Source organism: Pinus tabuliformis, chromosome Q (genome assembly GCF_031772625.1).
Source record: "Pinus tabuliformis cultivar Carrire ecotype Pingquan chromosome Q, CPIR1, whole genome shotgun sequence".
NCBI classification, from domain to species: domain Eukaryota; kingdom Viridiplantae; phylum Streptophyta; class Pinopsida; order Pinales; family Pinaceae; genus Pinus; species Pinus tabuliformis.
The window spans coordinates 151,340,422-151,367,202 of record NC_142296.1 but is presented as its reverse complement, the minus strand read 5'-3'; the positions used below and the strand labels follow the sequence as shown (position 1 = coordinate 151,367,202).

Below are 26,781 nucleotides of genomic sequence, written 5' to 3'. Positions count from 1 at the left end.
CAGCTCTATCATGACAAATGATGTTTGGGAGGTGGTACCAAGGCCTGAGGATAGGTCAGTTGTAGGTTCTTGTTGGATCTACAAGATCAAGTACGCTGCAGACGGCAGTGTGGAGAAGTACAAGGCTAGGTTCATGGCAAAGGGGTATGCACAGAAAAAAAAGGATAGATTATGAGGAGACTTTCGCCCCAATTGCCAAATGCACTTTTATCTGATCAATCATATCCCTAGCAACTCAAATGGGGTGGCAGATTCACCAGATGGACGTCAAGGCATCATTCTTGAATAGGGTGATAAAGGAAGAAGTGTGCATTGAACAGCTAGAGGGCTTAGAGACTCATGAGAAGCACACTCATGTGTGCAGATTGAAGAAATCTCTATACGGGCTCAAACATGCTCCCAGGGCATGGTATGGTCGAATTAGCATCTAGTTGCAGCAGATGGAATTCGTCAAGAGTGATGCAGATCCCAACCTTTACTATTTGATGGTAGAGGGTGAGCCACTCATCCTAGTATTGTATGTGGATGATCTCTTCCTGGCAGGGTCATCAAGGTTCATAGATGACTGCAAGAGGAACATAGCAGCAGAGTTTGATATGAAGGATTTTGGGTTGATGCACTATTTCCTATGATTGGAAGTTTGGCAGAAGGACGGGGAGATCTTCCTTGGGTAAGGAAGATATGCTACAGATATTCTGAAGAGATTCAGAATGCAAGATTGTAGACCCATGTATATGCCCATGATCACCAACTAGAAGAAGGTAGATGCATCAAATGATAAGGATGTTGACCCCACCTGGTATAGACAACTCATCGGTTCTCTCATGTATCTAGTCAACACTAGGCCAGATATCTGCTTCACAGTCAATACCTCCAGTCAATTTATGGTAGAACCAAAAAGGGTACATTGTACAGCAGTGAGGCATATTTTAAGGTATGTGCATGGCACAATCGAGTATGGGTTGAGATATACCAGAGGGGATGACATCAAACTATGTGGGTTCACAGATGCAGATTGGGTAGGCAGTTCAACAAACAGGAAAAGTACCTCTAGATACTACTTCTGTGTTGGATCAGGGATGGTTTCTTGGTGCAACAAGAAGCAGAAGTCAATAGCACTGAGCTCTGCAGAAGCAGAGTACATGGCAGCGAACACAGCCACGTGCAAAGCTGAATGGCTTCGAAAGTTGTTGGTAAGCTTATTCGGGCAAAGGATGGAGGCAACCAGTATCTACTGTGACAATCAGAGTTGCATCAAGCTCTTTGAGAATCCATTGTTTCATGACAAGTCAAAACACATAGTTATTCGGTGTCATTTCATCAGAGATTGTGTACAACGCGGAGCGGTCTAGCTACAGTATGTTCCCACAGATGAGCAGGTTGCAGAGATACTCCCGAAAGCTCTAGGTAGAGCTAAGTTCGTCCATTTTAGAGAACAGATGGGTATGGTAGAGAACCCATTTCAGTGGCAGGGACAAAATATTTAGGATGCTTGTCAGTTGCAGTAGTTGCAGTTGCAGCAGCAACAGTTGAGAGGGAGGTGTAGATGCATAGTTGGTCGCAGTTTAGTAGTGTCAGCAGCAGCACAGATGCAACATCATAGTTGCGCGTTAGTTGATGGGCAGTGACAATTAGCCTCAGTGGCCAGACATTAGTAGCATACAGAGGGAGATACAAAGACAGGGTGTTGTAGCAGTAATGTTGCACTAGAAAACCTTCCTCACTAAGAGGGAGTGTTAGTTTTTGTAGCATCGATGGTGTTCTAGTCTCAAAACCTTGTGGAGAGGCTAAAACACAGGAGTTCTCCATTCTGGAAATTCCACCTAGAAGTGTCTCAATTAGATTAATAGCCTATTTTAAAATATTTCCTAAGTCTAAACTTAGGAAAAGGGGTCAATTAATCAGTATTAATTGATAAAAGTATGAAACATCTAGAAACTCACATGGATTGATCCAAAAATAATCTTAGTCATCGATTATGTTTTAATCTTGGTTGTTGGAGTCCTAACTGGAGATTATAAGAGGAGGTCGATGGGTAGATGGAGAACACACCAGTGCAGATACTCAATTGCCAAGGCAGTTCAATTTTCCTAGTAGCATACATCCAGCAGAGAAGATTGAGTCAGAGGGTGAGTAGCAGGTGGCAGAAGAGGTCAACAGCATTTCCGAAGTCTTCCAATTCTGGAAGAGGCAGTGAGAGGGAGTGTGAAATTCCCAGAGGGTTTGTGCAAGGACTGCACAGGCATAGCAGTAGAACAGTTCGATCTAGCTAGAGGAGCTAGTGATTCAGCAGCTCAAGGTCGAGTTTTTGGTCAGATGAGCCAGTGAGTCAGTTCCAGAGCCAGAGAAAGACAGAGCTGTGGATTTCAGAGTTTTCTGGAGGCAACTACAATAGAGTCTGCGCAGAGGTTGACGCAGAAGGATTTGTATATAGCTGGGGAGGAAAATCTAAGGAAAAAAATCAACTGAGGGGTGAGGAAAAATCCTCACAATAATTTTGTCAATATTTCTCTCAGATTGGATTGTCAGTATAGCATCCAAATTATTGTACTCAGATTTTTGCTCCTACATAATTAAATAAACACTCATACTAGTACATCGGTTTTCCCACATTCGGTGTTTCCGGGGACTTTTGTCCAAAATAACAGTGTCAATTTTATGTGTGTGCTAGCATATTTCTCAGTTCCTATTTTTGCTTCCGCAGTATTTTATTTGGGGAAGAAATTGCAGTGCGAATATTTCGTTATTTTTTCCGTAAACAAAATAAACTGCATGATTAATTTTTTAGTTAGGAGAAATATTTCCAATTGTTGCATTTCAAGGAATTTTCACAAGTTGTACAGGCAGTGATTGCTGTACAGACGTAGACGACAATGGTGTGTATGATGATTGTGCAACAGTAAAATTGGGTGCTGAACAGTATGGTGACAATTGGTGATTTAAAAATGACACTGTATGGGTAGTAGTTGCCGCTGACAGAGGATGGTACGTCCAGTATGTTGAGGCTACACAATGAGCCGGGATGGAATTGTAGTGGCTAGTGGAATTTTTGTATGGCAGCTGCAAGAGTAATAATTTTTTTCTTTTTTTTTCTTTTAAGCATAATTTCTGATTTTTTTTAATTTTTCTGGGCAGCTGGGTAAAGTCAACAAAGATTAGATGTTCTTGTGGCCAAAAGTCCAAATATGGTCAAACACTTGAAAAAAACAGTAAAACTCTAATAAAATAATTGACTGTGGCCAAAGGCCCAATTACAATAGCTCAAATGAGAGTGTGGCCAAGGGCCAAGTTCAAAAACTTGGCTCTAACACCAATGTAATGGTTCATATACAGTGGAATATTCAGAATATCTGGAATATGAGAATATCCATCGTGGAACAAGTAATATATTTATATAAAAATGTTTGAATGTACAATTGATATAATTGGTTACAAATGAGGGCCATTTATATACCTAGGCAGGTGCCCTTCCATGAACAGTCATGTCCTTTGAGACATGCATTTTCATAATTATTAATTATTATTATTAACTATTATTCACTATTATTTATACAAATTTATGTTCATAACACTATTCCAAGACATCAAACACAGTGTATTAGACTGTTTATTCTCCTGATAGACAATGTATTGGCAAATTTGAATGATGACAGTCCAAGAGCTTAGTGGCAAACCTATTCTCCAGACTGGACCTCAAACTATTGCTAAGAGGAAAATGCTCAGTCAGAGATGATTTACTCTCTGGCGAGGGAGACTCATAAAGGAGCAGCAAAGGTTGGGAGGAAGGCAGCTTGATTTATTGTGATGAAGAAGATAAAGCATTGATCCTATGGCTTGTGACTGGAGGTAATCTTTTCCAGGTGCGTTAAGGCTATGTGGGGGAGCATGTGAATGCAGGTTTGATAAAGGCTTAAAGCTAGTTCCTAAAGGGGATAAACAGGGCACAGTGGAGGGGTGAGGCCCATTACTTTGCTAACTGCTTCCTTGAAAGTGTTAGCTAAAGTTTTGGTTGATCAGATCAAGCATACAATTGTCAAAATCATTCGATCTGAGAAAGCAAGCTTTACTAGGAAAAGCCTGGGAGAGCCTTGAATGGATGAGGTAGACTAGAAAAAGGAGTTTTTCCGAAGATTGAACTATACAAGACGACAGAAATGAGAGGGATTTCATCCAAGACATGCACTCCCGGCGGGGATTTGGGAATAATTACACAAGAGTGGTACAAATTCTTCTCTTGAATGATCCAAGTAAAGAGATATTAATACTTATTTAAGCCCTAAGTAGTACCTCTTTGTCCAATGCAAAACGGCTTTTATAGAAAACCAATTACAAAACATCAAAAGCTGACTGCATATTTTCACTTGATGCAGTAAAATTGCAAAGAAATACAGAGAATGAATCTCTGGACTATTTTAGAGATGGAAAACAAGAATGCAAAAGATTGATCTATACAAGGCATATAACAGAATTGAATAGGATTTCATCCAACAAATTCTTCTCTTGATGATCCAAGTAAAGAGATATTAATACTTATTTAAGCCCTAAGTAATACCTCTTTGTCCAATGCAAAACGGCTTTTATAGAAAACCAATTACAAAACATCAAAAGCTGACTGCATATTTTCACTTGATGCAGTAAAATTGCAAAGAAATACAGAGAATGAATCTCTGGACTATTTTAGAGATGGAAAACAAGAATGCAAAAGATTGATCTATACAAGGCATATAACAGAATTGAATAGGATTTCATCCAAGACATGCTCTCCTGGCTGGGACTTGGGAATAATGTCACTAAAGTGGTACAATTCTCCTCTCGAATGATCCAAGTAGAAAGATATTAAACCCCGTTTAAGTCCTAACTAACTCTACGTAATGTCCAACTTAAAACAGTTTTTTTAGAGAACAAATTATAGAACATCAAAAGCTAATTGCATAGTTTCACTAGATGTAGTAACTTTGCATAGAAATACAGAGAATGTATCCCTGGACTAATTTAGGGATGAAAGATAAGCATGCAACTTCTATGAAATCAACTACAAATGCGTATAACTCCCAAGATAGAGTTCCAAACCTGTGGTTTCAAGTCCCTGTGTATAAGATTGTTTTCACGCAGAACTTTTAGTCCAGCGGCTGAAAAGAAAATGGAACAAAATTGATATTCTGACAACATAATAAATCCAATCGTACAAGCAAAGTACTAGCTTACACAGGAACAACGTACTGAAAACTAGATAAGATATTTTTTATTAATGTCTAACAAATATAGGTCAAAGGGGCTAAAAAGGTGCATCCATTGTCAGTACAAAGTGGGAGTGCTAATGTATCTTCTAGAGCAATATTAGAAGGCAGAAAAATGATAATACCTAAGATCTAAAATCTGACATCTGGCTAAGAACTATCCACAAAATGTCTAGCTAAAGAAAGCTAAAAAGCTAAAAGAGAAATTATAAGATAAGGAGTTGATACAGTAGGAGAGTGCTGATTCACTGAAAGGCTTGGAGGCTCTGAAAATAACAGTACTAGACAAAAATGAATTAAATAAACCTAAATAGCTAATTCAAATCTATTGATTCAAATAAAATCAACAGCCCAACGGCCAGTACAAATAACAAGATGCCCAGTACAGGTATGGAACTTACCAAGTTGGATCATTATTTGTCTTGCAACAGCTTCTGAGAACCTTCCATAACGTTGAATATATGCAGCTAAATCACCACCAGTACAATACTCCAAGACAATAAAAGTTCTACCTGATTCCTGTCACATAAGTCAGCACGTATTTGAAACTAAGTAGACAATATGGAAAAAGCTCAACCAAATGTAACATGGAAGCCAATCAAAAATAATTTAAGATTACACCAATAGTTGTGCTGTTCAGGACAGTCTGAATTGCACTTGGCCCTTTATACCTTATTTATTTTGCAATGTAAGACATTCACTATATCTATTATTTGAAAAGAAAATAACCAAGATCTATTTAATTGAAAACATAAATTCTTTCAAATGACAGTATCAGAACAAAGCTATGAAGTGTCCTAAATAGATTATTGTGGGCAACAATGTAGTCCACGATGATAGGTTGCAGGTTGGAAAAGTTGCAACAAAGTAAAGGTGCAATTAGGGAAAATTGTGAGTTAGAAAAGCTGCAATTTTGAATAAGTCAAAGAAGATAAGACTGCAACAACAAGATCAGGTTGGGAGCCTGAGGAAGCCATACAAGGTTAGGTTGCAGGCCATCAGGTTACACAAATAATGGAGCACCACAAGGTTGGGTTGCAGAACCTTGTGAAATACCGCAACATTAGATTACAGGTAAAGAATGTTGCAATAGATGGAAAGACACTGGAATTACAGGAAAACAATGTTGCAAAAGATGGAGAGACACTGGAATTACAGGAAAACAACGTTGTAAAAGCTGTAAAGACACTGAAAGGATGGTCTGTGGATCATCTAAAGGATTGCCAGTTTGGTGTATAGCAAATACAGACATGGAAGAGGATGAGATGAAAGTGCAAAGAGAAATCGAAAGAACTGTGATGGAAATTGAAGAAAGAAGATAAATGATTCGTAATTATAATGTATCAGTATAAGTATTAAATACTAAGGTTTTCAATGAAAAATGTACAGCAGACAAGTACTTTAATTTGTTTCTGCAGAAAATAATGAAAAATTGAAGGATGTTTCCGCATTTTGAATTCTTGGTGTTTTGTGTATGCTATTTGCTTTGCATCACATGGAAAGCTATTTGAATTGTTAAATGCTGTGATTTCCTGCACATTCTATATATGAATCTACCTTGAACAAATTAAGGACAAGTGATTGATCTCAAAATAGCTAAGCAATTTGAGGATCAAACATTTATTTCTGCTTATGTAACAGAAGAATAACATGGGTAAAAGAATGATTTGAACAGAGTTATGTTAATCACTGTTATGAATAAAATATAGATATAAATACTGTAAATATAAATAATGATTAATTAAGTAATTAGTTAATGAAGAGGTATGTCCCTAAGGACATGATCGTTCTTAAAGGGACACCTGCCTAGGGTATATAAGCAGATCCTCACCAATGTTACCAGACTCGGAATCGGCAATAAATCGGCGAGGAAAAAGAGCGAAGAGTTTTAATCGGATCGGGAAAAAATCGGGAAAAAATCGGCAAATTCATTAAATAAAAATATACACATATATTGAATTAAAAAAACCATTTTTCATTAATATTGGGTAAAGGTATGTCCAAACAATGCATAATATCAATAGATGTCCAAAATATCATGAATAAATAAGTATCTCATATATGTTATGAGTCCACACATGATCCAAAGCACTGAGTTTTGAGTCCTTAGAAGCATATGCTTCTAAAAGTTTACAAAAAAGTAAAAAACTGCATACTAATCAGAAAAAAATCAGCAACTAAGAGTCTAAGACTCTTAAGAGTGAGAACTAGAAGCAATTCCTCCCGCTCCTTCGCTTGCTTGACTCTCAAAGTTCTCCAAGTCATGAAGGCTGAAAAGAGGAGGCTCATCTAATTGAACCCATTCTGCCGCATTTGTAGCTTGCAAATCTAACTCTTCAAGGTCAATTGGTGAATGATCAATACCTGTCATTATCATGAGACATTGAAATGTGAATTAAAATTTCACTTTGAAGTTTGAACTTTAAAGTTTAAACTTTTAAAGTACGAACTAGATTATGAAACCTTCAAATTCAAGCTCTCGAATCTCACCTTGTATTTGTTTGTTGCGAAGTCGTAGATTGTAATGGACAAATACAAGGCCATTCAAGCGCTTTTGTGTCAATCGGTTGCGCTTCTTAGAATGTATTTTCTCAAACATGCTCCAGTTGCGTTCACAACCTGAAGCACTGCATGCTTGGTTTAAGATTCGAATGGCAAATCTCTTCAAATCTGGCGTATCACTACCAAAGTTTTGCCACCAAAGACCTAGCAAGTGGTAAGGGTTTGTGAGTAGAAGACTAGAAGTACCAAATTAGTAAATAGTAAAAACTTAAAAAGAAAATAAAATTTAATAAAACATTTAACATACAAAATAAAGTTTAAACAAATTTAATGAATTGATGAAGCCTTCAAGCTGGGTACCTGGCAACATCTTTGACCTTTGTCTTATAGCACTGGTATAGGCAAACAATTTAGATGGTGTCCTGTAATCTTGTAGTTGGGAAAAGACACGACTTTGTTGTTCTGGATCAGGGAAGCACCTTTCCAAGCATGTCATAAGTCCTCTGCCAACCTCCCCATCCTCATTAAATTTGCTCTTATCATAAAAATATTGTGGGTTTAAGAAGTACCCAGCAGCATGTAAGGGGGAATGCAATTGCCTATCCCAACGTGCATCTATAATGTCCCAAAGAGGCATATACTTTGTCTCATCATCCCCATATCTTCTTTTGATGGCCTCCTTTGCGAGATCCATCGCCTCATAAATGTAACCCATAGCGGGTTTGTCACCATCAACCATCCTAAAAGTTCAAGCATTCAAATTTAAAGAAATATGAAACATTGTAAATAAAAAGAAGCTTGAAATGAAATTTAAAAAATGAAAAAGTTAAAAGACTAAAAGTACCTGAGAACTCTAACAAGGGACTCCGTCACAGCAATAATCTCTTCAGCATCTTTCCAGAAGCCATCATTAAACACAAGTGCAGCAATTTCGATGCCTTCAAGGGTCTTGGAATGTTTAGATCCCATCCACTCAGGTCCCAAGAACATCCTCTTCAGATTTATCTTTTGCTCAACCACAGATTGCAAAGATATGAAATTTGTTGCAAATCTAGTCACTGCAGGTCGAACAATTTCTTTACCTTCAGTGTATATTCTCATAGTGTTTAGGACAATAGTGTGGTTGTATAGGTATTTGGTTATGGATTTTGCCTTCTCCACAACCTCATGTATCCAATGAAGCTTACCAATGTCCTCAAGCATTAAATCTATGCAATGGGCAGCACAAGAGGTCCAAAAAATAGTGGGGTGCCTCATCTCAAAAAGTCTACCAGCAGCCATATAATTCGCTGCATTATCGGTGACAATTTGTACAACATTTTCTTCTCCCACTTCTTGAACAACTTCCTCCATCATTTCACAGATAAGTTGGGCACTCTTAACCTTATCTGAAGCATCCACTGACTTGAGAAACATTGTGCCTGCGGGACAAGATACAAGGAAATTTATTAAAGTTCTATTCCTCTGATCTGTCCATCCATCACTCATGATGGTGCACCCTGTTTCTACCCATGATGAACGAAACTCGGCTAGCTGAAGCATGACATCTTCAACACTCTCTAACAACATATCTGTCCTAAGGCTCTCTGATGTAGGGGCTTTGAACCCTGGACCTGCATTAGCAATTGCATCAATCATAGCTTGCCAATAAGGACTTCTGGCACAGTGGAAAGGTATGTCAGAATAGTACCAAAAGTTAGCAATGGCCTTCCTTGCCTGACTATGGACATTTTTTTTCCAACCAGTGCCATCCAAGGTAGGTTGGGAACCGGGTTTTGTGCGGGGAGCAAAAAAGGCGTTTATGTTTCCACCTCCAGTGTTCAAGGAAGGAGTTGAAGGACTAGCATGGCTTTGAGGCATGTGTGGAAAACTTGGGAACGGCATTGAGGATTCAACAGATTGAGGTGACATGGGGCTAGTGACAGAAAAAGTATCAACTCCAACATTTCCTATTTCAGCAGTTTGCTTTGCTTTCTTGGCATTATGCTGCTCTAACATTTCAAGGGCCAAGGCTGCTTGGTGTTGGACATTCTCGTCAACCTTGGTGCAAATACCTATATCATGGCCAGGTATTTTTGCAAGGTGGAACTTGAATCTATAAATGCCTCCACTGCATTTTGTTTTGCAAAATTTACAAAGGAGCCTGGGGTCTCCGGGAATCCTGTCACAATAAGCCCAAGCAAAGTCCTTCTCTCTCGGCATTGTTGTTGCTTTGAACTTGTGTTTAATTTGTGGCTTCTGTTAAGATTTGGACTCTGGAGTCTGGAGTCTGGCTTCTATTTTATTTGTGGCTCCTGTGAAAGACAACAAAAAAACAAATTTATAAATTATCCAAAAATTTAAAATATGCTAGAAATTTAAAAAATTAAATGAAGACAGAACCCCTCTTTTTCCTTTCTGCTGGACAGAAGGCTTAAGCAGATCAAGACATCAAGATTCAAGACATCAATGCTGTCAAGACAAAGTCTGTCAAGAATCAAGATTGTGGAAATAACTTAATAAGCAAATCTATAAGAACTTAGAAGCACTTTGAGTGCTGTTACAAATAAACAGATATATCTATTATCTGCAAATTTATATATAAATTTTAAAATGAGTGAACAACAACTTTTAACTTCTGAGATCTATCACAGTGTCTCGGTGCTGCTACAGTAGTCATATCTCGTTGACATTACATTGACAAAGTTTCGGTGCAAAATCTAGTAGATCTACGATTCTACAGTTTGTTGAGGTGAACATCTCAGTGTCAAGAATGTCGAAGAGGAAGAGGGGTCGAGAAGAAGAAAAGAGCAGAAGATAGTCTGGACTCTGGACTCTTTAACTACCCCTTTGACTGAAGTTCTGAACAACTCCAATTGCAAAGACCTGCAATTTATAAAAACTCCATCTCAAAGATGTTTCGGGAGTTTGAGGCTTTAGCCATTTCAAAGAAGTGGATTTTGCTTTTAGACATGACTTCATGGCTTCGCAAGTTCGCCCCAATTAAAATTTATTATTTAATACACATGGAATTGATAAGATTGGGTGTTCATCAGTTTCAAAACTGAGCAAGGCATGATAAAGTTCAATTTCACAATTTAATCAAGTGGTTAGAAATCGTAACCACATTGGTTATGCCATGCAAGCTTAAGTCTGGACTCTGGAGTTCCATGTATCAGTTTTTAAAGCATACGATGATCTTGACTCTTGAGCAGCAAAATATGACTGTGATACCATATATAAGTGCTCTATTTACCTTTTTGACTGGAAAACTCCAATTGTAAAGACCTGAAACTTACAAGACTCCCATTTCAAACAGATGTTTCATGTCAACAAGAGATGATCTAAGTGCTATGTAGTGTTGTCAGTGCATGGAGGGAAGCCATAACTCGAGTGAACTGTGATACCGTGCAGCGTGAACATTAATCTTTCACTGTTCACATATCTTGCCTCTGCCTTTAAATAATAAAATTTACGTCGAATATCACTCAGAAAACCGGGAACCCGAGCTACCTCTTGAGTTTTGTTACGTGACCGTCAAGCCTGGCCGCTGAAGGCTCACGCGTGACGCAGGCTATGCGGCTTCCAAGTTTGAATGCTGCAGCCTGCTCTGTGGTGCCCGTGCTGCGGTGGACGCTGCTCTGTGGTGCCCGTGGCCTGGTCGAATGCTGTGCTTATTGTGCAGCGTCACAGCGTGCTCACTCTACGGCTCTGCCTCTGGAGTCTGCGCTATCCAAGATTCCAAACGCGCTATCAACCAATGTATCACCAACGCGCTATCAACCAACCAAATCACGGTCACCGTTAAACAATCGACGGATTTTATAAACGCAAAACCGGAACCGAGGAGCGAAAACCCTATTTGAAATTGGCGGGACTCGCCAACAAATCGCAGAGTCGGGAAAATCGGATGAATCGCGAGTCAAACTCGCGTTGACCACGAGTGAAACTCGGTCAACGCGAGTTGACGCGTAAAGTTTCGAATCGAGTCTTTCTGCCGCCGATCCGATCCAAAGTCGCGATTAATCGCAGGAATCGGCGATTCCTGTTTCATTGATCCTCACCCTCATTTGTAATCATTATTCTCATTCATACATTTTAATATATATTCTTGTATCTTCAATGGAGATCTATATATTCCAAGTCTTTTGGATTGTTTAACCTGCTATAACGAACCTTGTTCGTTACATTGGTATCAGAGCCACATTGGCAAATCCAGGCCTTTGGCCATCAACTCTTCGTCAACCTTGTTGTCGTCACAATTGAAACATTCGCTACACCAAATTTGGAGTTTCTCTATTTCGCCAGGCCTTTGGCCATTAAAATTAAAAGAAGTAAAAAGATAAAAATAAAAAAGAATAAAAAGAGAAACAAAACAAAAAAAGAGGTAAAAAAAAAACAAGATTGAAAATAAATAGAAAAAAAAAGAGCTAAAAAAAGGATTGAAAATAAATAGAAAACAAAAAATATATATATATATATATATATATATATATATATTAAAATAAATTTATAAATAGATAAAAGTTATATAAAAAATAATAATAATAATAATAAAATGGAAAAACAACAAATAAATATATTTGGAAAAAAAATTATATATATAAAAAATATTAAAGATTAAAATTAAATAAAATAAAAAGTAAAATAAAATAAAAAGTATATTAACAAAAATAGAAAGAAGTCCTCTGACCCAGCTGACCGGCCAACACAAACACAGCGGAGCTCGAGAAACGCCGCCACTACCAGGGTCTCACCTTCGTCGGGCTTCTCAGCCTAGCCAAGGTTCTCACTGTTGTCGGAGTTTCTCTGAGCCACCTGTAAACCAAAGGTCAAATTATCCTTCAAGTTTTTGTTGGATGCTTGCTTGAGCCTCGGAAGAGAAATAGTGTTTGTGCTTATTTTTCTTCCACTGCATCTGTATTCATCCATACATAGTCGTACACAATGCGGGCTATCTACACAAATTGCCACCAATTTCTATATCATACAGCAGGGACAGCACCGCCAGCCAATGCACCCGTGAGTCATGAAGACGGCCTTATTTAAATTTTCATAGCCTTTTTCATCATTTTTGCTGAATCAAAGTCGTCAAATCTGTGTTCTTGATCAAAGACATTATTGGAAGCAAAGGTCTAGATAGAGACAAATGGAATGATACGGTGCTTGGCCAAGAAGTCGATTGGATTAAAATCTAATTTTATTAAAGAAGCAATTTGAGGTATCATAAAAGTGAAAAAGGGAATTATATTTTAAGAAATTGTTTAAGTTTTTAACAAAACATTGAAGTATTGCGAGTAAGAAGATATAAGGTATATTTTTATAAAGTACCAAAAATAAAAAGAATTATAATAAGAGGTGGGAGAAGTAGTTGAGGTATCGTAAAAGTGAAAAGGGGAATTGTATTTTAAGAAATTGTTAGAGTTTTTAACAATATATTGAAGTATTGTGAGTAGAGGATGTAAGGTATCTTTTTATAAAGTATTAAAAATAAAAAGAATTATAATAAGAGGTGGGAGAAGATAAAAATTAAAAACATAAAACAAAAACAAAAAAAGTGAGGCAAAAGAATTTAATTAAAAAAAATTCAAGTGGCATATCTATCTATAAAAAAAAAGATATACAAGGGTTTAAAAAAAATAAAAATAAAAGACAATCAAGGAAGAAATTGGGAAGTCATTTGTAACATGAAGGAAATAAACTATAATATTCCTAATATCATAAATGATATTATTGAAAGTATAAAGAAGGAATATTTTTAAAACCCTAAAGCTCATTCCAAAAAAAGAAAATAAAGACTAGTAACGAAAGATTTCCTAAAACATTTAGTAAATGTTTTAGTATATTATCACTCATAGGAAAAGATATTATAATCTCTATCAGTACTACTGAAGAGAGTAATTATATTACTCCTAAATGTGTTAACCAATTAATGATTCCTAAATCGAATATAACTGAAACAAATTTTGTTGACACAAGCGACAAACAATACGACATAAACAATCTACAACTAAGTATTAGGGATTATAAATTTATCTCGCAATTCACCATGAAAACCGTATTTTTTTATGATAGTGACATTGTTTTCAGCTCACTCTGGATGGAAACTCTAGGGTCTTTTATCCTAAATATGAAAAAGAAGCTTTTGACACTTTCCCACAAAAAGGAAAAAATAACGCTACAAGATGTTACTTTGAAGCTAGATTCAATGACGCCATAAGACATACAAAATATCTCAAAAGCAATTTCTCAAGAAAGTAAAAAGCGATACAAAATATGCAAAGGGAAGTTGACAAAATCACCACTGACAAAACTGAAGAAGTTACTCGCCTCAAGAACCACAATGAGAAATTATTAACACAAATTAAGAAACTTAAAAATGACAAGAAATCCTTGAGAAACAAACTAGAAAATCTCAACATGAAAAGCATATCGAAGTCTTCGGACATAGCTATCCAAGTTGAAGAAAAAGGAACTAATACCGAGCTAGTCAATATCCGAACTTGAGAAGATGACAACCCAGCTCAAAGGAAAACATATTCAAAAGTTGCAGTTCAAACGATGAAAAACCCAAGTGAAGATTATGTATCCAACTCGATGACATCACAACTTGAAGTAAATCGGAATCTTGCCACGCACATGACAGGGGAAAGGCAAACCAAAAGAACTCTTTATCTACATCTGAATCACAAGAACAGACATCTCAATCAATCTATGAATTTGTATCGCTCAAAACATAAACAACAAACTTATGTTTCGAAGAACGCTGAAGTGCGCACAACTCAGTCCAGTGATAACAATTCATCACAAGTTTCCAATAATCGAAAGATTCCACAGAAAATTAATTTAGGATGGTCAAATCCTTCTTATGTGCGACAATTTTATATATCATTCCAAGGATCATATCATCTTGTATTGATGAAGATGAAAGTTCTGAGACGAGACGATATTCAAAACGGGAAAAGAGATCAAACCCTTTCATTAGTAAGCTTTGAGGACAAAGCTTTTTGAGGAGGAAGACAATGTTATGAATAAAATATAGATATAAATAATAATAAAACATCATAAATAAAGATTAATTAAGTAATTAGTTAATGAAGAGGTGTGTCCCTAAGGACATGACGGTTCATAAAAGGACACCTGCCTAGGGTATGTAAGCAGGCCCTCACCCTCATTTGTAATCATCATTATCATTTATACATTTTAATATATATTCTTGTATCTGCAATGGAGATCTATATATTCCAAGTTTTTTGGAGTGTTTAACATGTTATAATGAACCTTGTTCTTTACATTGGTATCAGAGCATTCCTATGAGGATACGATTTCTTGTTCGTTACATTGGTATCAAAGCATTCCTCTGAGTATACGAACTTTGTTCGTTACAATCACCTCTAAATATTTGAATCTTGTGAATTTACAAATGCCAAAGGGAGAGACCTTGAAATCTTGCGGCAAGGTCAAAGCATCTAGGCCCTGCAATCCCATGCATGCAGGACTGGATACAGTCAGGAAGATAACAAAACATTTTTCAAAACTCCAATCTATTGTACCTCTGAGATAGTAGTAGGTCAAGCTACCAATGCCAGAGCATCTAAAATAATTGTTTTGGGGGTTTTTGGTTTTAGTTTTGGAAGACCAATGAATGAAGACAAATGTAGAACTGAAGTAATTAATCCTTTGGGGTATATTAATATCTCAGCAGAGGGCTGCTATAAGACTTTACACAGTGATATAGATCAAAATAGTGGTGACTAGAAGACAGCAAAAAATATGATTATCACAGTTTCCAGACTGTAAAACAGAACAATCATAAGTAGGAAAACCTTCTGAACTACGTTCAAAAGATTCAAGGTAGTATACTTAAGCTTACACAAGACGCTAGTGATTTATTGATTAGAGGAGATTAGCTACACAGACAGTTGCATTAATCCAATCTCTTAATAAGTGATCACTTCAGGAGCTTATAGGAATCAATTGAAACTCTAATTGTTCCTACTTAGATATCTCTATAAGTCATAAGCATATGAAGAAATAACATAATGATTGAAAACTGGAAAAACTTACAGGATAACACAAAACTGTGTAAAACCAGATTCAGAATCCTCTGCTTTGTATTAAGGTTCCAAAAAGACTGAGTACATCAAGTGTCTGCAAAAGCTTCTTTCAAAGGTGGCTTCCAGGTTCAAAGTAGAACTAACAGTCAAGACTTTACAAGCAATGAACTATGAATCTTCAACTCCGAACAATTTTTAACTCTAGAAAAGAGTTATTTATACAATAATGAAACTTAAGAAAAGATCCTAAAACAGTTTAAGATTTTTAGGAAAAGAAAGATCTTCATGGCAAGAAGATAGGGGCAGTTGTTTGAACTGCTTCTCGCTATCCCCTTTATTCAGGCTGTGTTGGCTTCATTTGTTTGATATTTTGCCATTTATGTTGTTTGGTTGTTTGCATTCTTCATGCTGGCCGATTTCTTCATTTAACCTTCTTACTAATATTCTTTAAACTCTGTGACTCTCTTTTGACCCTGCTGAGTAGATTTGACTGCGCATTTCAGGTTTTACTATGTTTTTCAACAGTAAATCTTCACATTTATCTTCAAACTGTTACACAAGCTTTTTGTTTACAAAACCTGGAACAGCAGTCTTTATCTGCAAAACACAGCAACTTATTAAGAAAAACATAGGTGACTGAAGGTCTACAATGGCTCTGCTGAGCTTGAAAGGCTATCGGAAGGAGTCTGGGACATATCTGAGGGAAAATGATGGCTTAAATGGCCGTAGAGGCATAATGGAGGTTGCGCTGTGTAAAGCAGGCAAAACAAGGCAAAAAATGGCGTTTATGTGTTTAATGGGAAAAACAGTCTTCTTTTGCATTATCGGGCAAAGGTGAAAAGTACGAAAGAAAGAGTACGGAGGCATTAAATATGGCGGGAATGGCTTAATTGTGGTTAAAAACGTGATTAGCAGTTAAAAATGGGGTTTCAGGTCATTTCTGCATTTAAATCGAAAAAACGATTTAACACAGAAAATCATCGCAAAACACATAATGGCAGATTTGAAATTTTATTAACTCGGGCCGATAATGATACCGGATCCGGGCTAATATCGCATATTGCTATCGCAGTATGGCAGGGGTAATTCCATCGCAAAGGCATATAATAATGGGGACGCGACGTGAAATAAAACATGACAGATCACTGTGTCGGGTCCGAGCTTTATCGCGATCGGATATCAGAATGTGGAAAGGTTTATGCTATAAGCAGGACTGCGAAGGAGGGGCGGATGCGATATGGTAATGGATTGTAATATATACAGCGTCGGGTCCGGACTTTATCGCGCATCGCATTTCGCAATGGCGGAGGGGAATGCATTATTAGCGGGACTGCGATGGAAGCGGACGCAATATGGGAATAAGTTGTGATATATATAACGTCGGGTCCGGGGCTATGACATATCGCATATCGCAATTGAGGAAAGGTGCATTCATATGAAAGGTTGCGATCCTTCAACATTTGCGATGCGATATGTTAATACATAGTTTTATTAATAAAACTATGGTATATGCATGTTTAAAGGCTTGTGGTCCTGTCGATGCGATATTTGTACGAAATACATAGTTTTATTATAAAACTAAGGGTTTCGGGCTATTATATAATAAATGGAGTTATATTGTACGAGAAAGGGATTTTAAGGGTTTAATACATAAAGTCAGTGTTAATATGGAATATGAGTGGGAAAAGGGAAAATATATGAAATATAAGCGGAAAAGAGGAATAACACTAAGTATTATGTTTTTTATGATTTATTTGTTTTTCATTATGCATAATACTTAGAGTAAAACATCATTTGTGGGTTTTTAAGGTAAAAGGGGATTTAACATGGTTTTTTAGTTTTCTTAGGTAAAAAGGATTTTTACCTTAGGAAAAGGGAATTTTTATGGAAATGAATGATTATGAACTGAATGAAGGTAGGAAGGAGGAAATTAGTAAATATATGAATGAATGGCGATGAATGGGAAGTTAATTACTTGATCAAATAGACCTTCATTTGCCTTGTACAATTGCCTCATGAGCATAGAAACATGATAAATGTATATTTTTTCCAATCAACCATTAAACTTCTGCAACTTTTTTCTACTTACCCTTTGCTTATTCTATCATTTTTCCTTCACTTAATGGGTGCATTTAAGCTAGCAAACCCTTATCCTTTCTTCTTATTTAACGAAAACAAACTATCTAATTCTACCCTTATAACATCCAAGGGCTCAGATTAAACTAATGAGCACCTTATTATTCTCTACCTAACTACTGATCTACCAAGATTAAACAGTTTGGCCAGATCTTTATTCTCTAACTATAACATCAAATTTAAAGCATGAAGCAGTCAAGATCAAACAGTTTGACTGTCATGGGTTGTGGCATTTAGACAAATTGCACACAACCATTATTTTGCAGAAAAAGAATAGTGGCATTTAGACTTGCTCACTTTCAGAGTTTATTTGTTTTATTTTCTTTCTAACCTAACATTTTCTTTTTGCCTTGATTTTTTTAAAGCATCTACCTAACATTTTCTTTGATATGGACATCATTATCAAGATTTATCTTTTACTAACATTTTATTCACCATTATTATGTCCATATCCTAACTTAACATTTTTTCAAATGTTTTATCTAATCAAAAACAAAAAATGCTACGACACAATCAATGCAAACTAACTAGTCAACAAACAATGTATCATGGTTGTTAGTCCAGGTAGGGTGACTTGATGCATTGTTGGACTTGATGTTATCATGATTACTGTGGCAGGCAAGATAATGTGATGCATTGTTGACATAATGATGACTAACTCTCTATACATCAACCAGAGTTAACTTCATGGAACAGTAAAAATTGCCGTGCAACCCACTCAATGCTCAATCACATATGCAAAAGTAGGAACTGCATATAGGCATCGAGCAACCAATGGTTGAAATTTCAAATAATACATACTAAAATGTGAGAGATCAGTTGAAGGCCAGGACAAACCTCACCCCATCTTTCCTCATTTTAATTTATTGATATACAAATTTAAAATGGTTGGGCAATTAACCAAATGGTTCGAGAACTTCCACCACCCATAGTGCCCTTTTATCAATACTTTGAAAGTAAAAACTTATTTTACATCTTAGCAAATCGCCATTCTTCATTCAAATAGTCAATATTTCCATGTTACCAATTATAAGTTGCACAAAAGGGTTTTGTAGTGTTCTTGCATCCAAAATGGAACTACTAATTAACACAGAAACTACATGATACAGAAATAAAGTGCCAGAAGCAGAGACAATAGTGGCAATGCCTACACACCCAAAGGTGGATTGCACCTATATTCTAAGATGGAGAAGAAAACTAGAGTTAATTTCTCGATGAAAGAAGCCTATGTTATTTGTTGAAATTTCTAAGTCTGACACGTCAAAAATCCCTACTGCATTATCTGGTTTATTTTCTCCCACTTGTTTTTTTCATTAACAAGTTATTTATAAATATAAATATCGAAAATAAACACAAATGCAGCCTTAACACATATACAGACCAACCACTGAAATAACTGAGACAAACACACAAGGGACACCGCTAGTTTTGGACAATTGTCCCCAAAAAAACCCAATGCAAGAAAACCAGTGTAGCAAATATGAGGGTTTTATTATTATGCAGTTTCTGAATACAACTAGGGTGCCAGAAATGGCTCACCCAACAGAGAATGCCCTCGACAGAAGTACCTCTCCTCGGAGACAGATATTCTGGCTGATCAGTCACCGGATGATCGATCCCATAGCAACTACTGCAGCTCCTTAGCTGGACGGCGAAAGCTGCTCCAAGCTTCTCCACTGGTCTGTGTCACTCTGATAGGGACTACGTCACCCTCTCAACTCACCAGCACTCAGTCTGCCCCACAAAAATCACCCAGCACTGCCTCTTGACCTTGTGTCAACTCTGCTAGCCTCCGAGTCAGCCTCTCCAGGCTTTGCACTCTCTCTGGCACTATCTCTGCCTCTCTGCTATGTATTCTCGACCTCGTGCCAACTGCCCCTCGCTGCAACAGATCACTTGTTCGATTCTCTCAGCAAACCCTGCTCCAGAAAATTGAACTAACTGATCAATTTTGGTTTATCTCCAACTGAACCTCAAGCCTCCTCTTATACTTTTCCTGTTGAGTCTTCAACAGCCGAGATCAAATCCCTAATCAACGGCCAAGATTAGATTTGGCTTGATCCGTGTCATTTAGAACATTCTCACCCAGTTTTATATTAATACCCAATGCCCATTAATATTTTAATTTTCCTAAGTTTAAACTTAGGAACCTCATTAAAAATATTAATTATTTTAATATCTCTCCAACTGGGTGGAATTTCCCCAAACCATTTATGGGTCTTGGAGATCTTATGTGTCTTAGCCTCTCTACCAATTTTCATGGCTAGAGCACATCCGATGTTACCACAAATCAACACTCCCTCTTAGCAAAGAATGTGCTCTAGTAATGCTCCATCACTGAAACATCACACTGATTCTCCACACTGATACCTGCGTTGATGCTTGGCCTGCAGCCTCACATCATCTGCATTGTTGCTTCCTGTATTGCTTCCCATGACATTGCCACTACCACCACTACATCTGTACTACAACTCCCTCTCAATATGCTACCCATGCTGCCCCTAGCACTACCACTGCTAACTGCTGCATTGCAACTCAGTTACCGAGAAGTAGGTAAATGACTTCTCTAAATATTGACATCCCAGTCAGTCTGGAAGCCTTGTGATGTTGAAGCTGCCTCTGCTGCTATCCTGTGCTCCCTCTGCTGCTACTGCACTGCTGCATACACCTTTGTGCCTCTCGCACTGCTGCAACCTCCATTGCACTGCCTCAGAATTCTGCACCCAAGCACTGTCTTGTTGCTCCACTATACTTTGCTCCACCCGACATCTGTCATCATGCTACTGTCATTAAGGGCTCTCGTAGCCGGATGTGATCCAAGAGTTTGGGCACCTCAAGGATCCTACCCCTAGTAGGTAGTCCTCCTGACTACAACTCGATGTCTCCCCACCTCTTCTCTAGAGGTGCATAAGCACTCATGGCACAATCATCATCAGTCTCGACTTCTTTTTCCGCCTTAGTTGGAGCTTCCTTAGAATCAGAAGCCTCTCCCTTGTTTTTCTTCCTAAGACACTAGGATGCATATGTCCCAGCTCCCCACAATGGAAGCACTTCACCTTGGAGATATCCTTCTTCTTCCTCTTCCCTTGTTGTCCCGCAGATGCTAGGGCCGCATCCTCCTCCTCCTCTTTCTTGATTCGAACTCCCCTACCACTACTGCCCGCCTTAGTCATCGTCCTAATCTCTTTCCTAGCAAAGAGCTGCCCACATTTCCTCCCAACCTCGAAGCGTAGCCCTGCCCAAAATACTTTGGACAAATGTCTCCCACTCCTCTGAGACTGCATTCAAGGCAGTCCTAACCATAAATTCTGGATCTGGTGTAGACCCCATGGAAGTAAGTTGGTCGCGAATCTCCTACAACCTGAGAATGAATGGATCTATTTGCTCTCACTTCTACATCTGATACGACCGCAGTGGATTTTCCAATAGCATCTTCGGTTGTGCGGAAGTGCCTTGATACAAAGTCATCAAAGTATCCCACATCTCCTTTGTTGTATTCTTTTCAACGATATATGGTATGACATGATCTTTGACCCCTTCTAGGATCATGCACTTCGCCCTCGCCATTGCATCCTCATACTCCTCATTCTCAGCTGGTTCGACCAGGATAGCCACGACTCTCAAGGCAAAGTCCTTGATGCAATTTCGATCCAGGACTGTCAGGATCCTGGCCTTCCAGATGACAAAGTTGGAAGCCTCGTCCAACCTGTCCTGATCTCTTAGTCCGTTCACTGCGATTTCAGCTCCTCTTCTGGACTCCCTCTAAGAAAGTTGGAAGCCTCGTCCAACGTGTCCTGATCTCTTAGTCCGTTCACTGCCATTTCAGCTCCTCTTCTGGACTCCCTCTAAGATTCGACTTCCCTCCTGGAAATCTCCAAGTCCTGATTTCCCTCTTGGAAATCCTCTGGCCAACTGTCGAACTACTCTCCAATCCTCCTTGCAACTGCAACTCAGATCTAGATTTCTTGGCTAGAAATCTGTCAAGGAAGTGACTCCCTCTACCTTGGTTCCATCTCCTTAAGTATTATTCTGCACTGACAGAAACAGCACCCCACCAGCTCCTCAAATCACAATCTGCACACAGCTCCCCAAGCCGGGCAACCGAAGAAACTGAGCCTTTCAGGCTCTGCGCAATCCCAGCAACGGTTGAATCTGCACATCCTGGCCACAACATCGATCCTTCATGGCTGAGAAAGATGATCGGGCACTGTGTAGGTCTGATCCGCCCCTCTCTACCTCTATGCTGGCCCTCCTCCTAACTCGAAATGATGACGCAGGCCCTCTGCGTCACTTCTTCTCTGTTGCTTCTGCTTTGGAACAGCGTTGTCTCTTGGGATAGCTACTACTGCTGCAAATTTCAGATTTCTGTTGGTGCCTTCAGTCCTCTTGTGATCTACAATGCTCTAATACCATGTTAAAATTTCTAAGTCTAACACGTCAAAAATCTCTATTGCATTATCTGGTTTATTTTCCAATCCTCCTTGCAACTGCAACTCGGATCTGGATTTCTTGGCTAGAAATCTATCAAGGTAGTGACTCCCTCTACCTTGGTTCCGTCTCCTTAGGTACTATTCTGCACTAACAGAAACAGCACCCCACCAGCTCCTCAAATCATAATCTGCACACAGCTCCCCAAGCCCGACAACCGAAGAAACTGAGCCTTTCAGGCTCTACGCAATCCCAGCAACGGCTGAATCTGCACCTACTAGCCACAGCATCGACCCTTCCTGGCTGAGAAAGATGATCGGGCACTACGTAGGTCTGATCTACCCCTCTACCTCTGTGCTAGCCCTCCTCCTGACTCGAAATGATGACGCAGGCCCTCTGCGTCACTTCTTCTCTGTTGCTTCTGCTTTGGAACAGCGTTGTCTCTCGGGACAGCTACTGCTGCGAATTTCATATTTCTGTTGGTGCCTTCAATCCTCTTGTGATCTACAACGCTCTGATACCATGTTGAAATTTCTAAGTTTGACACGTCAAAATCCCTACTGCATTATCTGGTTTATTTTCTCCTACTTGTTCTTTTCATTAACAAGTTATTTATAAATATTAATACTAAAAATAAACACAAATGCAGCCTTAACACATATACAAACCAGCAACTAAATAACTAAGACAAACACACAAGGGACACCATTATTTTTGGACAATCGTCCCCGGAAAAACCCAATGCAGGAAAACAGGTGCAGCAGATATGAGGATTTTATTATTTTGCAGATTCTGAATACAACTAGGGTGCCAAAAATGGCTCACCCAACAGAGAATGCCCTTGGCAGAAGTACCTCTCCTCGGAGACAGATATTCCGGTTGATCAGTCACCGGATGATCGATCCCATAGCAACTATGGCAGCTCCTTAGCTAGACAGCGAAAGCTGCTCCAAGCTTCTCCACTGCTCTGTGTCACTCTACTAGGGACTACGTCACCCTCTCAGCTCACCAGCACTCAGTCTGCCCCACGAAAATCACCCAGCACTGCCTCTTGGCTCTGTGTCAACTCTACTAGCCTCTGCGTCAGCCTCTCCAGGCTCTGCGTTGTCTCTCTTGCACTATCTCTACCTCTCTGCTATGTATTCTCGGCCTCATGCCGAACTGCCCCTCGCTGCAACAAATCACTTGTTCGATTCTCTCAGCAAACCCTGCTCCAGAAAATCGAACTGACTTATCAATTTTGGTGTATCTCCAACTGACCCTCAAGCCTCCTCTTATGTTTTTCCTTTTGAGTCTTCAACGGCCAAGATTAATTCCCTAATCAACGGCTAAGATTAGATTTGGCTTGATCCATGTCATTTAGAATATTCTCACCCAATTTTATATTAATACCCATTGATATTTAAATTTTACTAAGTTTAGACTTAAGAACCTCATTAAAAATATTTATTATTTTAATATCTCTCCAACTGGGTGGAATTTCCCCAAACCATTTTTGGGTCTTGGAGATCTTATGTGCCTTGGCCTCTCCACCAATTTTCATAGCTAGAGCACATTCGATGTTACCACAAATCAACATTATTGACACCAAACATCAAAACCTGGACAAACAGAGAATCTAGAAGCAAATATGGAACCCCGTGATTTGACTTAAGATATCAACTTTCCTCTGGCTCTTGGTCAGGAGGAAAATCCTTACTTCGGATAAACTAGTTAGAAGAAGATTCAAAAAGCCTTCCATGTGCCTCATGTGGTGTAGGTAAGAGGAAGAATTAGTGGAATATCACTTAAACACTTGTGAGAAGACCTCTGTGATGTGGGGAAAAAGCACAGAAATTTTTAGACAATCGAATAAGAAACGAGATGACCTGGGTAGAACACTAGAAAACTGGAGTTCTCCATTTGACAACTTGGTAGTGAATTGTTATGAACATATATATATATATATATATTACTGAAGGGACATATCTAAAAGGACATGACCATTCATGAAGGGAACCTGCCTAGGTATATATGCGGGCCCTCATTTGTAACCATATCATCTCATATCTCTTGTACATTCAAACATTTCTATATAAATATCGTTTGTCCTATAATGGATACTTACGTATGCAAGATATTTTGAATATTTTTGTTGTATATATATATATATATATATATTACTGAAGAGACATATCTAAATGGACATGACCATTCATGAAGGGGCACCTGCCTAGGTATATAAGCGGGCCCTCATTTGTAACCATATCATCTCATATCTCTTGTACATTCAAACATTTCTATATAAATATCGTTTGTCCTATAATGGATACTTACATATTCCAGATATTTTGAATATTTCTGTTGTGTATACAAGCCTTGTTCGTTACAATTGTGCATCCAATATCATATTTCTTTGAAATTAGAAGAAATACTGTGATACTGGTGCAATTTGTCATGTGCTCTTTTCAACCCTACGGGTAATTTCCCCTGTAAGGGATATTACAGTGGTATCAGGGAAAATGTGATATTCAAAATATTTGGAATATGTAAGTATCCATTACAAGACAAGCAGTATTTATATAGAAATGTTTGAATATGCAAGAGATATGAAATGATATGGTTACAAATGAGGGTTTATTTATATAGATGGGCAGGTCCCCTTCATGCATAGACATGTCTTTTTAGACATTCCTCTTTAGTAAATAATTATTATTTAATTAATTATTATTATGATCATATATATATAACAGTGCCTCCCTCTTCATCAAAGTTTTGTCCTCGAAGCTTATTGTTGATAAGGTGTGTCATATGTTTCTTTGTCTTGTAATCTCTTCGCATATTTCGTAATTCTTCAAGTTATCCTCTTCGATAATAGGACCCTCTAAGTGATAAACAAAATTGTCGAACTGAGAAGGGATCTAACCATCATAAATCAATTTTTGTGGAACTTTGCAATTATTTAATAGCTAGGATAAATTGTTATCGTAAGACTGGATTGTGCATACATCAATATTCTTCGAAACATAAGTATGTTGTTTCTATGCTAAGTGATACAGATATGCAAATTGACTGAGATGTCTCCTGTTGTGATTCAGATGTCGATAAGGAGTTCTTGTCATTTGACTTTCACTTATCGTGTGTGTGGCAATTTCCTTTATTTCAAGTACTGATGTTCTTGAGTTCGTTACATAATATTCACTTGGAATTTTCATCGTCTGAACTGCAACATCTAAATATGCTTTACTTCAACTGATTTGTCATCTTCTTGAGCTATGATATTGATAGGCTCGATATTCGTTCATTTTTCTTCAACTTGGACTGTTACGTCTAAAGACTTTGATACTTCTTTCATGATAAGTTCTTCTAATTTGTTTTTCAATGAATTCTTACCATTTTTAAGTTTCTTAATTTGAGTGAGTAGAATCTGATGATGATTTTTGAGACGTAAGAATTCTTCAATTTTTTATTCATCATTATTTTTAGTGTTTTGATGTTCAAGCTTTTCATCTTTTAAATCCCTAATTTTATCTAATAACTTTTGATTAAGGTTTTTCAAATGCAAATTTTCTTCTTCTTTCTTTGATAGACTCTCATTGAGTTTCTTCTTGGAACTTTCTTTTTCTTGCTAGGTTCTTCTAATTTGTTTTTCAGTGATTTCTTATCATTTTTAAGTTTCTTAATTTGAGTGAGTAGAATTTGATGATGATTTTTGAGACGTAAGAATTCTTCAATTTTTTATTCATCGACCTTATTTTCAGTGTTTTGACGTTCAAGCTTTTCCTCTTTTAAATCTATAATTTGTTCTAATAACTTTTGATTAAGGTTTTTCAAATGGAAATTTTCTTCTTCTTTCCTTGATAGACTCTCATTGAGTTTCTTCTTGGAACTTTCATTTTCTTGCTTTAATTTTTGCTTCTGCTAAGTGGGCTTGATTGTGGGGAAAACTCTACAGTTAGCGCGCTTGAGCTAGAGGCGATTTGGGATGGGTGACCTCCCGGGAAGTCCTAGTTACCAGGTGCAAGCCCCGGAAGTGATGATTGACGCTATGTAATTCATTTCGCTAGTTTCAATCCCACTTCTTCACCCCTGTGAGCATCACCCGATGTAATGAGTGTTAAATGAACTATTCAAAAATCATGAGAAGTTAGTTAGTTACGACTGCCTCTCATGGAAATGGTCATAGATGAATGACTTGCTTAACACAGTTGAATCCGAAAATGATATCTAATATAATGCACTGCGAAAACCCCTCCATACTTAAATTCTTCTAATTTGTTTTTCAATGATTTCTTATCATTTTTAAGTTTCTTAATTTGAGTGAGTAGAATTTGATGATAATTTTTGAGATGTAAGAATTCTTCAATTTTTTATTCATCATTATTTTCAGTGTTTTGACGTTCAAGCTTTTCATCTTTTAAATCTCTAATTTGATCTAATAACTTTTGATTAAGGTTTTTCAA

At 37.8% G+C, this 26,781-nt stretch overlaps 2 protein-coding genes across 2 annotated transcripts in view; both read right to left on the bottom strand.

Annotated features, from left to right (window-relative positions):
- The window catches only part of LOC149218705 (serine/threonine-protein kinase ATG1c-like), a 370,274-nt gene that overhangs the window by 289,229 nt on the left and 54,264 nt on the right, over window positions 1-26,781 (bottom strand). The window contains exons 3-4 of the mRNA XM_089384128.1: window positions 5,639-5,756; window positions 5,071-5,129 (exon numbers count right to left, since the gene is read on the bottom strand). Coding sequence (XP_089240254.1) covers window positions 5,071-5,129; window positions 5,639-5,756 — 177 coding nt within the window. The remainder of the gene's footprint in view (window positions 1-5,070; window positions 5,130-5,638; window positions 5,757-26,781) is intronic.
- On the bottom strand, window positions 7,169-9,254 carry LOC149218706 (uncharacterized). Its single transcript, XM_089382450.1, has 2 exons — window positions 8,584-9,254; window positions 7,169-8,479 (listed from the first exon to the last, which is right to left on the bottom strand). Exons 1-2 carry the CDS (start codon window positions 9,225-9,227, stop codon window positions 8,038-8,040), a joined length of 1,086 nt encoding a protein of 361 aa, XP_089238576.1. The 5' UTR covers window positions 9,228-9,254; the 3' UTR covers window positions 7,169-8,037.

Excerpts from the sequence above, each read along its gene's own strand:
- LOC149218706 (XM_089382450.1), bottom strand. The coding sequence starts at position 9,227 with ATGAGTGATGGATGGACAGATCAGAGGAATAGAACTTTAATAAATTTC. Across the intron at positions 8,480-8,583 it reads TCCCTTGTTAGAGTTCTCAG|GATGGTTGATGGTGACAAAC; the intron begins GTACTTTTAGTC and ends TTGAACTTTTAG.